At 37.4% G+C, this 13051-nt stretch overlaps 1 protein-coding gene and 1 non-coding gene across 2 annotated transcripts; one reads left to right on the top strand and one right to left on the bottom strand.

Annotated features, from left to right (window-relative positions):
• The first annotated feature begins 508 nt into the window (after positions 1–508).
• On the top strand, positions 509–2455 carry LOC133837545 (eukaryotic translation initiation factor 3 subunit D-2). Its single transcript, XM_062268342.1, has 2 exons — positions 509–2019; positions 2073–2455. Exons 1-2 carry the CDS (start codon positions 636–638, stop codon positions 2339–2341), a joined length of 1653 nt encoding a protein of 550 aa, XP_062124326.1. The 5' UTR covers positions 509–635; the 3' UTR covers positions 2342–2455.
• A 4304-nt stretch (positions 2456–6759) lies between these two features.
• Trnat-ugu (transfer RNA threonine (anticodon UGU)) lies at positions 6760–6831 on the bottom strand. The gene has a single exon. It is a non-coding gene; the product is annotated as a tRNA-Thr (tRNA).
• Between the last annotated feature and the right edge of the window lie 6220 nt (positions 6832–13051).

Genomic DNA, 13051 nt, shown 5'->3' with positions numbered 1-13051 from the left:
TGTTCCATGCAAGTGAGTTCCCTAGATTGTTTTTTACTAGAGGTGGAGAACAATCGATGGCTCTATCGACACTATCGATGGTTGGGCGCTATCGATAGTGCCATCAATAGCTGGCGTCTCCACTGTTCTGTGTAAAATCGTCATCAATTAAAAAAAGGACTCTATACCAGATAGTACTACACGAAGGACTACAAAAAAGAGTAATATTTCTCCACTTCTTGTTCATATACAATTATCTATAATTGTATCATGGTTCAACGCTACTCCGCTCTTACGCCATCGATATCCCATACGTGTGATCAGTATACCGATATGTCATCGGCATTTTGACAATATGCATAATATGCATTGCATATCTTCATGTCAGTTGCAGTTTACAATTATGCTTTATTCAGTTTATAGCTTATTCCAATAGGTTTTAAATATGAAAGAATCAAGTAATGTTTAGCTATTTAAGTAAGCTGTGCATTTTTGAGCCACTGCCACTATATTGTACTGTACTGTAAATCAAAAGTAATGTTTTTGCTTCCTAGTTTTTATCAGAAAATAATCTAGAATTTATGTACATAGATTCTAAAAAATTACAATTGTAGTATAATAAGCTCGATATAGTATCATTGAATTTTGCTGCGATAATGGCTCAGTACGCTCCGTTTATTCAACCCTATATAGAATACAATCAGAATGGTTGGGGACCATGTGAAGTGCCCGAGCTAGAGGTGCCTTATCAGCCATTTTGCAAGAGCGATCGCCTGGGCAAGATCAGTGATTGGATGGTCCCGGTGCAGGACAAGAAATATTCTAGCAAGTATGCCTCTACATTTGGCAACAACAGTCAGTATGCGTATTTTCATGAGGATGACGACGCCACCTTCCACTTGGTGGATGGCAACAATTTGCGAGACTTGAAACCCTATCAACGCAATCGCTATCGTCCCAATCAACGCAACAATTTGCGTGGTCATGGACGCAACGCTCGTGGCAACACAGTTGGTGGCGGAGGAGCCGGTGGTGTTGGCCTTGGTGGCGCTGGACTTGGGGCTGGCAATAAGTATAGCAAGGGGCGGGACATGCGTCGTGGTCATATGGGTCGCCGCTTTATCCGAAATGCGCCAGTGCGTCTGCGAGAGAGCTCCGTTATGGTTCGTTCCGACTGGGTATCTGTGGAGGAGATTGATTTCCCTAGGCTGTTGAAGTTGTCGCTGCCGCACATTAAGGAGGGTATCGATGTGGCCACTTGCGGCAGCTTGGAGTACTATGATAAGCAGTGCGATCGCATTAATGTGAAGAAGGAGCGACCTCTGCAGAAGATCGATCGCATCATCACTGTGCCGGGCACTATAGATGATCCCATCATCCGTCGTCTGTCAAAGACAATGGGCACTGTGTTTGCCACAGACGATATAATAGCCTCCATCATGTGCTGCACTCGTTCCGTTTACTCCTGGGATATTGTTATTGAGAAGTTGGGCTCGAAGATTTTTCTTGATAAGCGTGACAATGCCCAATTCGATTTGTTGACCGTGAATGAGACATCGCTTGAGCCACCGCAAGATGAAGATGGATTTATTAATTCGCCGCAGAGTTTGTCCTTGGAGGCAACATTGATTAATCACAATTTTAGTCAGCAGGTGCTCAAGCTTGGCGATCAGGAGCCCAAGCACAAGTTCGAAGAACCAAATCCTTTCGAAGCACCTGGCGTTGAGCTCGCCTCCGTTGCTTATCGCTATAAGCAGTGGAAACTGGGCGACGATGTGGTTGTCATTGTGCGTTGCAAGCATAATGGCGTGATGAAGACTCCTGGCGGGGAACTGCAGTTTCTTTCCATCAAGGCGCTCAACGAGTGGGACTCAAAGGTGGCAAACACCGTCGAGTGGCGCCAAAAATTGGACAGTCAACGTGGCGCGGTTCTTGCCTCTGAATTGCGCAACAATGCGTGTAAGCTGGCCAAGTGGACTGTGGAAGCGGTGCTCGCTGGTTCAGATCAACTTAAACTTGGATATGTTTCGCGAGTCAACCGTGAGTATCCCTCAAAGGGATTTTAAGCTTTTTAAAGCTCTTTTTTATTTAAGGCAAAGACCATTTGCGCCACGTTATACTGGGCATGCAACAATTCAAGCCTCTAGAGTTTGCCACACAAATCAACCTAAATATGGACAATGCTTGGGGTGTGCTACGTTGCCTTATCGATATTGTGATGAAACAGCCGGATGGCAAGTTTCTGATCATGAAGGACCCAAACAAGCCGATGATACGCATTTACGAAATACCAGAAAACGCCTTTGACTCCGATGACAACGAAAATGAGGATACCAGCGAGGACAAACCATTTACTAAGTAGATAAAGCGTTTCAGTATTTGTTTCTTTTTCATAACATATCATTTGCACATATAATATTGTAAGTATACAATTCAGATTATACATTCATAAATACACATGGTTATCTGTTAAAAATAGTAGTGTAATCTAATAAAATGTCGTTTCATGACATATTTATTTGTTTTTATACCCGCTACCCATAGGGTAGAAGGGTATTATAACTTTGTGCCGGCAGGAAATGTATGTAACAAGTAGAAGGAGGCATCTCCGACCTTATAAAGTACACATATTCTTGATCAGCATCAACAGCCGGGTCGATCTAGCCATGTCCGTCTGTCCGTCTGTGTGACTGTCCGTCCGTATGAAACACTGGATCTCAAGAGACTATAAGAGATAGAGCTATAATTTTTTTTCGACAGAATTTTTTATGTTTGGGGCTGTCCATATATTACGTAATCACGTTGTCTGCGATTTTTGACCCCCCCCCTGGTAATCAAAAGTAATCAATTGATGAACACCCTCCCCTAACAATGATTACGTAATCACAAAAAAAGAAAATATGAACATTTATAAGAAATATTGCATTCAGTATCTATCGACAGAGTAATTGGCGCTAAACTAATTTTTGAATAAATACATTTAACAACAAAATTTTTATAAAATGATTACGTAATCATTGTCCAAGACCCCTCCCTCCCCATGTAATCAAACATAATCATTTCCTTGATTCCCTCCCACCCCCTAAGTGATTACGTAATATATGGACAGCCCCTTTGCACGCAGATCAAGTTTATTTCAAATTTTTGCCACTCCCACTTCCGCCATCGCAAATCAAAAAAATCGAATAACAAGCGTAATTTTAAAGCTAGAGTTGCGAATTTTGGTATATACAATATTTACTACTACTTACTGCGAGTACTAGGGGTCTTAGTTGCTTTGGCTGGCAATCTGTAGCTTGTTTTTCTCTAGGTGAACCTTGTTGTGTAAATGTCCATATATACGTAAGTGGTTTTGTTTTCGCTTGACTTAATATCTAATTTAATGAGATCAAATCATTTTGAATGTTTTCAGATATTCGAACATGCTACCAAATAAATGTTTAGTCGCATTTGACTAATAGTTACCCTCGAGTTGCGAATCCAGATAAATGAGCTCCTGACAGGCTCCAAACACAGGAGACAGCTGCGCTTGACTGGCGCTAAACAATGGAAATAAATACAATTTAAATCGAGTTTTTGACCAAAAGAACAAACGCGTACATACGGACAATACATATGCTAGACAGTATACATGAACGCATACACACATCTGTGTGCATTCATTTCCCCAGCTCTCTACACACTTCCCTCGGCAGAGTTCCATCTCAGGAGAGTCACAGTTTGATGATAACATGTCCGCATCAATCATTGCGGTTCTGCATACACATACAAAGAAATACAAAATGAAAATGAAACCAAGTTAAATAAATGTTCATTGTCAGCATGTGTAGCATATAGATGACATTTGACATTCCCACTTCCTAACAACACACGCTCACACACAATCGCAATCACATACTCGCACATACAGAAGGTAAATGGTGAGGGGGAGAGTGCGAGTAATTGAACTATAGTCTCTTGTTTAGCTGGAGATGTCTCAGGTTCGATAAATCACAAAATGGCATCAATCAATGCAAATTTCGAGGCAATTTCATTGTATTGTATTGACTGTGTCGCATAAAATATTGTGTAACACTAAAGAGGTTTGCAGCGAGAGAGAGAGAGAGGGAGGGAGAGAGAGAAAACGAGAGTTTAATTAAATTGTTGTGGCTGCCACACGATTTAAGCTTGGTACAAATTCAATTACAATCTAATTATGGGCCTAATTGCTATCCTGTCATCCACTAAACCCTTGGGAACACAGTCCTAAACAAAACTCAACCTAACAGCAAAAATATTTTCCACAAATATGCAAAACTAAAAAACCTTGAAATTTGCCTGTTGAATGAAGTTTTATGTATGAATAAAATCAATTTGATAGGTGATTAAATTCAAATGATTTAATTGTTTTAAATAGTCAACTGTTGTTGTTCACTCTCATATGTTAAACAAAAGGTATGCATTTTAGATGCTTGTCATATGTTTGTTTGTATGTATTTATTTAGGCAATTTGAACAATCATCGAAAAAAGGAGATTTATTGTGGGAAATCAACTAGCAGGTACCCTTTCAAAAGAAATAGTTTAAATTTAATTCTCAACAGCAGCAATTGGGAAATTTTTATCTATTCTGATAAATTATAAAATATCAATATTTTTTTATGAAATGTAAAGTACAGGGAGAGAAAGGAGTGTGAAATACATAGTAGCTCATATCATTATTTTATAGTTATTAGTCGCAGTTAAAAATGATATACATATGTCTTTTTAGCAGTCATATAAACAGATTGCAGGCTATAAAACAAATGCAGGGTAGCGAAGCACTTGAGTGTTATTCAATTAAAACATTTTGTTTGCAAAATCAACATATCCGTTGAAGCAACAAAATGACTTTTGTTGATGGTTTAAAGTGGTTGCCACAGTAAAGTTATTGCGTTTGGTTAGCTGCCTCAGTGGCTGTTGGTGGGGTTCCCCCTCGACTCCTCGGCCCCTTTTCTCATGGACTTGCTGAGCTGCTCTCTATGCACTGGACATTTCAAGGTCTGCGCTTGGCTAACCACGCTGTTGAAAGGCGTTTAACAAACTGCGCAGTTGGCAACGCAATGGGAAGCTGCAGCAACTCCAAAACCAACTCAAGTGGAGCCCCGATGCAAAACTTTTGCGCATTTTATCCTGCATATTCAGGACTACTCGTACACTGTATGATGGGCTGAGGAGTTCCGCTGGAGGAGGTTGTGACTGTTGTGAGGGCTGCGGGCTGTTGGCTGCTCACTGCGAAGCCAGTGGCACTCAGCCGAAGGCATTTGCATATGCAACCGCAACCGCTGTTGCTGTCGCTTCTGCCCCGCTTCATACAGCTTGCCACCAATCCCAGGCCCGAGTGCTAAATGTAAAGTTAAGCGTTGAATGAGGGCGACAAATTGCAAATTAAACTCTTTTGCATTTTGCACACATGAAAATAGTTGTAAATAAAAATTAAACTTTTTCCACAACTGCAAATTGAATTTAGCTTCAATTTAGTATGAATTCCCCACATTCAATCTCTTCAAATGCAACATAGCCTGCTCGATGTTTCCCTCAAATGTTCAACATTAGTGCCGGCGGCCTTTTAACCGTTTAAGCAACAAATCTGCCAAATGTCAAGCTGAACCTTACCCTATACATAGTACCCCAGCTCCATTCCATTTTTCTACTCTCTGCCTAACAAGAAGCCAAGAAAAAAAATAAATAAAAAAAGAAAAAAAGGCCCTGTAGCGTTTTCCCTTTACTGCGGAATTTGAAAAAGAGTTTAGAATTGGCTTGAAGTATAAACTTTTGGATTCCTTGGATTTGCGTTGCCTTTTGGCATATTTAATTTGGCGACTTCTGTCAGTTGTGTTGGTCCAAAAGACATTGGCCATGTCAATTTTCTAACTGTTTGCGAAAGTACCGTTAACTTTTCAAATGCAGCTCATTTAAATATCATTTGTCAAGTAAACTTTTATCCCCACAATCCAGCAGTTAAACTCGGACTTAACCTTTTAGAAGGTGGGCCGAAGTACCAAAGTCATTTCAACGTTTTCTTTGATTGAGATGGCGTTCATTCTATTTAATATTACACTTGAAATAATTAATTAGTAGCTTAGTTCTTATTAATGATCATGCGAAGTAGTCTCTTCATTACGTTTAATTAAAATGTAGGTGACTATGTACATTAGACGCTCGCAAAAAAAAATATAACTAATATTCATAGTTATTGATAATTATTTTCTTGCACCGTCAGCCAAAATAGAGGAAAAGCAACTTTGTTTGTGTGTGTTGTTGACTGTGAAATATATGTGTTCAATTCTTCAATAAAAGAAAGCAATTCAAAGGCGTTATTATCTTTAAAATACAAGATAAGAGCCGCTAAATGTCGGAGTTGTTTGCTATATCAAAAAACTCCTAATATTTTTTTCTGATCACACGTTTTGTTATTATTATGTATACCGAGAGTAAGGTGCAAAAATCGAAATCAAACTTGATCCACGCATATGGCTACATAGTGTCGGCTGTTGTATATACTTTAAGGGATCCAAAATGTCGCTTTCTGTTCATTACATATATTTTTGCTAGGAACAAAACTTACATATATAAATTGAATTATGGAAAACATATTATGGAAAATTTAATTTTTTGAGGATTTATATTGTAAACCTGACAATGTCAAATATTTGACTTAATAAAAGTTCAGTGCAGACGTCATTAATAACAATAATTGTATCGACTGTTTATCATTACTTGAGGAAATATGTGTGCAAAAAAATGTGTAGATAGATATCGACTGCCTCCTGTGAGAATTGAACTCACGACCCCTGGTTTACAAGACCAGTGCTCTGCCACTGAGCTAAGAAGGCTTCTTGCGAGTTGCCACTAAAAAAGTCAACAAATGTGGAACAAGTGTCAATAATCACACACTTATGATAACACCAGAAGATATCATAGATATCGTAGTTCATTATCTAAAACATATGTTTGATGTTAAGAAAATTAACAATAATGGAGAATTAGTTGTGCTAAAAAGTAGCGAGCTATAAATTGAATTTGAACCGATCTTCAGTGTTCTTTATATAAAACAAGTAAGAAAACTATATTCGAGTGTACTCGACTGTGAGATACCCGCTACACATTTTGAATAAAATAAATATATTTAGTGGTATTTTTCTCAAAATATACCGAATATACTGAAAAAATACTACAAATATACCAAATGGTATATTTGGTATATCGATATAGTACCACATTCTAAATACACCATAGAAGGCACAATATACTAGATTGTCAACCAAAGCAACTAAGACCCCTAGTAAGTAGGCGTTTTCGCCCATACAAAAGTATTTCTTTAATAACTTCGACAATTTTTATCTGATCGCAACCAAATTTTCAGGAATCATAACTACTATAGTAATTATTACATATAGTAGAAGTATGTAATAGTAGAAGTCATCACCGATCTTATAAAGTATATATATTCTTAATCAGCGCCAGCAGCCAAGGCGATGTAGTGATGTCTGTCTGACCGTCTGTCCGCATGATCTCAGAGACTATAAGAGATAAACCTAATTTCCGACAGCACTTTATTTTTACAGGTAGAGTTTATTAGATTTTTGCAACGCCCAGTTCTATCCCCGCAGATCGCACAAAAAAAACGAATTGCAACCGTTATTTTGAATACAAACAACAGCTTCAGTCTTTATAATCTCTGATTTGCATGCGATCAAAACGAGTGCTGCAATCTGGCATATTTTGTACTTTGCGGTATATTTTCATTGCAATAATTTATTTAAATACATACCAAATAAGGCCTTCGATATATTTTGTCATTTTTTCCGTAATGGTTATTTGGTATATTTTAAGAATAATAGCAGAATGTTTTGCTTTTATTGATAAGTTGTGGGTAGCTCACAGTCTCACATACACAACTGTAACTTTCTTAAATGTTTCACATTTAATTTTAATACAAATTTGTGAGCATTAAAATAGTTGAAAACTACAGGGGTGTTTGGTACTGTATTACTTTAGCAAATTGCGAGTAAAATATTAAAAATTTCTATTTCGATGTAGACTATGGTTTTGAATACTTCTTGCGGAAACCACAATCCTCACTAGCCGCAAAGACAAGAGAAAGAAGAACATCAACAAATTTTCACCGTCAATTTGCAAATTTGTAACAATAGTGATAATTTTTCTCAACCGCTGAACAGAACCATAAAACTTTTCCAAACATTTTGACAAAGTTTTCGGGCATCCAATTTGATGTTCCTTGCGCTCTCCTGAGCGAAACGTTGAGCAAAAGTTTTGAAAAATGTTGAAATATATGAAGCAAAGTGTAAAAAAAAACGAAATAAAATAATAAAAAATGCGAATATAATTCGAAGGGCTTATAGAAGGAGGAGTCTAGCTGCAATATGCCGCCTTGGTATGCTTAAATCATTCATATTCAACCAGAACTGTAGTTCGAGTTGGACTGAGAAAGGCGGGAGAAGAAAATCATTGCACTGACACTCTGCACAATGGCTGTAAAAAGTTTTCAACCAGACTGCCTCCCAGTCGTTCGCCTGCATTGCATTGCATTGGATGATGGGTAAAGAATTATCGCCCGCCAGGCCGGAAATCATTCCTGCTTTCCGGCTGCATCTCACACAGATTTTAGCTCCCAGCTTCTGGTCTGAACTGCCGGCTCCCAGTTGCCAGCTTCTTATAGCCACAGAACATTTTTCATAGCTACCGCTGGGACCTCCAGCTGGCAATTGAGTAACTTCTGTTCTACACATTTCTAATTCGTTTCCTCGCCCCAGACATTCACATACACACCCTTCAACCCCGCTGCTCTCCCTTTATCCTTTCTTATCCGAAGAGTAACCTCTGTGAATGCAGCCGTCGCATTTGGCAAATTCGATGCCTGTGCCATTGGCATCCATCCGGTTGCCGTTGTCTGCATCTGCCCATTGACTGAGCTGATCTGTGGATTGTGGGTCACACGGGTTAGGTTCGGCTCTATTTTGGTTTGCCACGTGGTGTGGTGGAGGAGGAGAGTAAGGTTGTGTCAGAGTGTTAGCCATCTGGCTGACTGGTTCGCAAATCTCAAATTAAATTCATTGAATAGTTGTCAAAATATTCCAACGCTCGTAATTGGATTTTGGCCCGTGCCACATGTGCACTTAGCACTTTTGAATAATTTCAACCGAAATTTTACGTACTTTTATTGTTTGTTGGTAAAATTCTTTAATGAGAAAAGAAACTTGCAATCTGAAGAAGAATTAGTAATTAGATTGATGACTGATTCGAAATGAGTTCGAAAGGTTTAAAATTTATTACGTGTACTTTAATCACATATTCCTCTGCTTTAATCTATTTTATTGAATCGCAATGAATTATTACAATATTTCATATTTGACTAAAACATTGTGAGTATTATGACTGACTTAAAATATTTAAATTACATTTGCATTAAATCGATATTCCTTATACATTCTATAAATGCACTTATGGTTGATTTCATCTCGAGAATGCTGACGTCAAAGTTTATATAGTTTGAATTTCAATACTTACTTTGTTTTCACTTATCTGCTGTGTTTCTGAGAAATTCAAATTGTGATACAAATTTGTTTCTCTTCTCGATTGAGGGAGTTCTAAGACAAAATTCACTCGTTCCACTTGATCTAATTTTTGTGATTATTCTAATCAGGTCTTTCTGTGGAATTCTCCGACTTTTCACAAACTGTGGGATTCAATGTGTGGGGGCTTTACAAAGTGTGGAAAAAGTAAATCAACAAGTTGTTGAAGTTCAACGCACACCGCCAGAATATTTTAAGCTCGACGAGCTCTTAACTGCTTAAAGTTTTCAACATAAATATTAAGTATACGCACGGTGTAACATACAAACATACACCCACATACACACACAGACAGACTAGCTCACAGCATAACACAGCAAAATGCACAAAGCATAAGAATAAGGTAAAAGAACTGAAAACCAAATTCAACACAGGTAAAAAGAAAACAGACGCACAACAAAGTTGGTTTACTTTTTGGTTTTTTTCTTTTTCTGTTTCTGCTTCTTTTGTGCATTTTGCCAAAAGCATGAAAATCGATTACCTGTGCGAAATGGAAAATACCCATGTATACATAAGAGTGTATCTGAGAGGGGAGAGAATGAGCTTCCCCTCGAATGTGTGGCTTATTGGGGAAGGAAAGCTGATTGTTTTCCGTAAGCAGACTTTGCATAAACGAATGTGAATACATTTCAACAAAACAACATTCAAATTACGAATTATATTCCCCAAGGTGTTTGAGTGGAATGCAAATGTGAGCCAATACAGCTTAAATGCTTTTTGATTTCTTTTAATTTCGCATTCTCTGCGATTGATAAGGACAAATGAATACTTCTTGCACTCATCCTCACTCGAAACAGTTAAGCAGTCAAACAACCAGGCTGATGGCCAACAGCTATCAGCCATCCAGCCAAGCAGACAAAGATCCGTCAGATTCAACTCGTTGATTTCGATTTCAACTTAAGTGCAACTGGCTAAAGTTTTTTAGAGCACGAAAGACAATTTGCAATGATTTTGTTCAATTGCTTGCCATCACTTGGCTTTGTCTTAGCAATTTTTCTTGGGTGCTCGTCTTCATGTTGTAGTGTATATACACTTTAAAAAGTATCGACTGTTTACTATGAATGAAATTAAAACCAAATTAGAATGAAAGATCCAAAGTGGTCGTATTTATTTAGGAACACACTTTTATGTATCTTTGCGTTTTTCATTTATTATTTTCCTTGATACTTGAAGTAAATAATTACAGAATCTCTGAGAGGGGCGACTGTTGGCTTAAATATCAATTTAGAAGAGTATTAAATCGGCAACATTCGCATATCAATATATAATGCCCAGTTTCTTTTGATTTTATTTGCAACAAATTAGGTTTTATCCGTGTGTCCTTGCATTGCGCAGAAGAGCCTTGGCCGGTAGCTGATGCAGTGACAAAGTGCAGGATGATGATGTTCTTAGCCTGTCTTCGTATCGCTCACAATGTTAGCACAACATGGGGATACAGATACATCTCTAAACACAGCAACAACAACAAACGGTTCACGTGTGTATGTTCTGGTATGTATTTGCACAGAGTTGTACACAAAATTAAATTCCAGTCTACCCAATGGCCAATCCTTACCTCATTGCAATGTGCGGCCAAATGCAAGTATGTTGGCATTGGCAAAATTTCCAGCATGGCAACAGAGAAAAGAAAAACGAAACACTTGCAACACATTTCCACTTCGGCAAAATTGACCCAAAGTCCGTTGATGGCTCGTTGGCAACGTGTGTGTGCATTCACTCCATACTCATGCTCATGTCCAGACACTCAATCTCGTTGCCATTCGCCAGTCCAGAGCAAGTGTCAAGAAAAAGATCAAGTGCAACACTTGTTGGCGTCACAAAAATGCATCTCAAGTTGATTTTGATAAAGTTACGCGAACAATGTGAACAGCTCTTGGCATCTGTACAGATTTTTGTTTCCCCTTTTTTCTGTTTTTTCTCACATATTTGAGTTGGCCAGGGTAAATATGCAGGAGCAGCAGCAGCCGCAGGTTGAGGTACTTTCAAAATGGAATTTATTTTATGACTACCAAATACTTAGCAAATTTTTTAAGGGCAATTTGAAACAACATAGCTTCAGTGGTTTACGCTATGAGAAGCTGTGAGATGCACTGCAATAAATATTTTAAGAGAATTGTTTAATTTTAAGAACTGTTTCTACTGAATACTTTAGTTGTTAATGATTGTTATCATAATTTCATATGTGTTATTACAAAATATTTCTTGGCATAAATACAAAAAATATGTTGATACAGAACTACATTCAAAATATATGTCTATGGTATAATGTCAGTCTGTGGTATACTATCTATAGAAAATTATTTCTTAAGTAAATTCTAAAATTTTTATCCTACAAGTGCTGTAAAAAAAAAAAAAAAAATAGAGTTGGAGATGTCTTCTTTATGTAAAATATATATATTCTTCATCAGCGTCAACAGCAGAGACGATATAGATATAAATACATTTCATGGAGGCACAAAGTTATAGTACTCTTCTACCCTATGGGTAGCGGATATAAATTCATCATATCGAATTTTCTATTGGTATTTAACCAAACAAGTTGATATTCCATTTTCCATTCGAAGAATTTTAAAAATTTTTAATACATAGTTGCAAACTTTGTAATATATTTTTGCAACTTATTGAACGTGGGGTGAGAAAATATTGTCACTCTATTTGATATATTATATAATATTTTATTGCTGCAGGTTTAGCACACAGTACTTACTCGATACTCTTTGAATAAAAGCAAATATATAAATATATATAAATAAATATACCAACTGCCAAATTTGGTATTTTTATTTAGTACTTCTTTAAAAATATACCGTAGAGTACTAAAATACCAGATTGTTAGCCAAATCAGCTAAGACCCGTTTGCAGTACTTCGACAAATTAATCGTTAGTTATTATTGTGGCCGTAGCAAAAATTTGACACAATTTTGCAAACATAATAAAACAAGTAAGAAAGTTACAGTCGAGTGTGCTCGACTGTGAGATACCCACTACCCATTTTAATAACGGCAAAATATTGCGGTATTATTTTCAAAATATACCGAAAATACTAAAAAAAAATACTAAAAATATACCAAAGGGTATGTTTGGTATATCGATACAGCACACCATTCAAAATATACCATAGACGGCACAATGTACCAGATTATCGGCCAAAGCAACTCAGACCCCTAGTAAGTAGGCGTTTTTGCCCATGCAAAAGTATTTCTTTGATAACTTCCACAATTTTATCTGATCGCAACCAAATTTTCAGGAATCATAACTACTATAGCAATTATAGTAAGTACCAAAACTAGTAACTCTAGCTTTAAAACTACGCTTGTTATTCGATTTTTTGATTTGCGGGGCGGAAGTGGGCGTGGCAAAATTTGAAACAAACTTGATCTGCGTGCAAACATAACAAATGCTGTCGAAAAAATTATTGCTCTATCTCTTATAGTCTCTGAGATCTAGGTGTTCATACGGA

Source organism: Drosophila sulfurigaster, chromosome 2R, assembly GCF_023558435.1.
Source record: "Drosophila sulfurigaster albostrigata strain 15112-1811.04 chromosome 2R, ASM2355843v2, whole genome shotgun sequence".
NCBI lineage: Eukaryota > Metazoa > Arthropoda > Insecta > Diptera > Drosophilidae > Drosophila > Drosophila sulfurigaster.
This window is presented reverse-complemented; position numbering and strand designations above follow the sequence as displayed.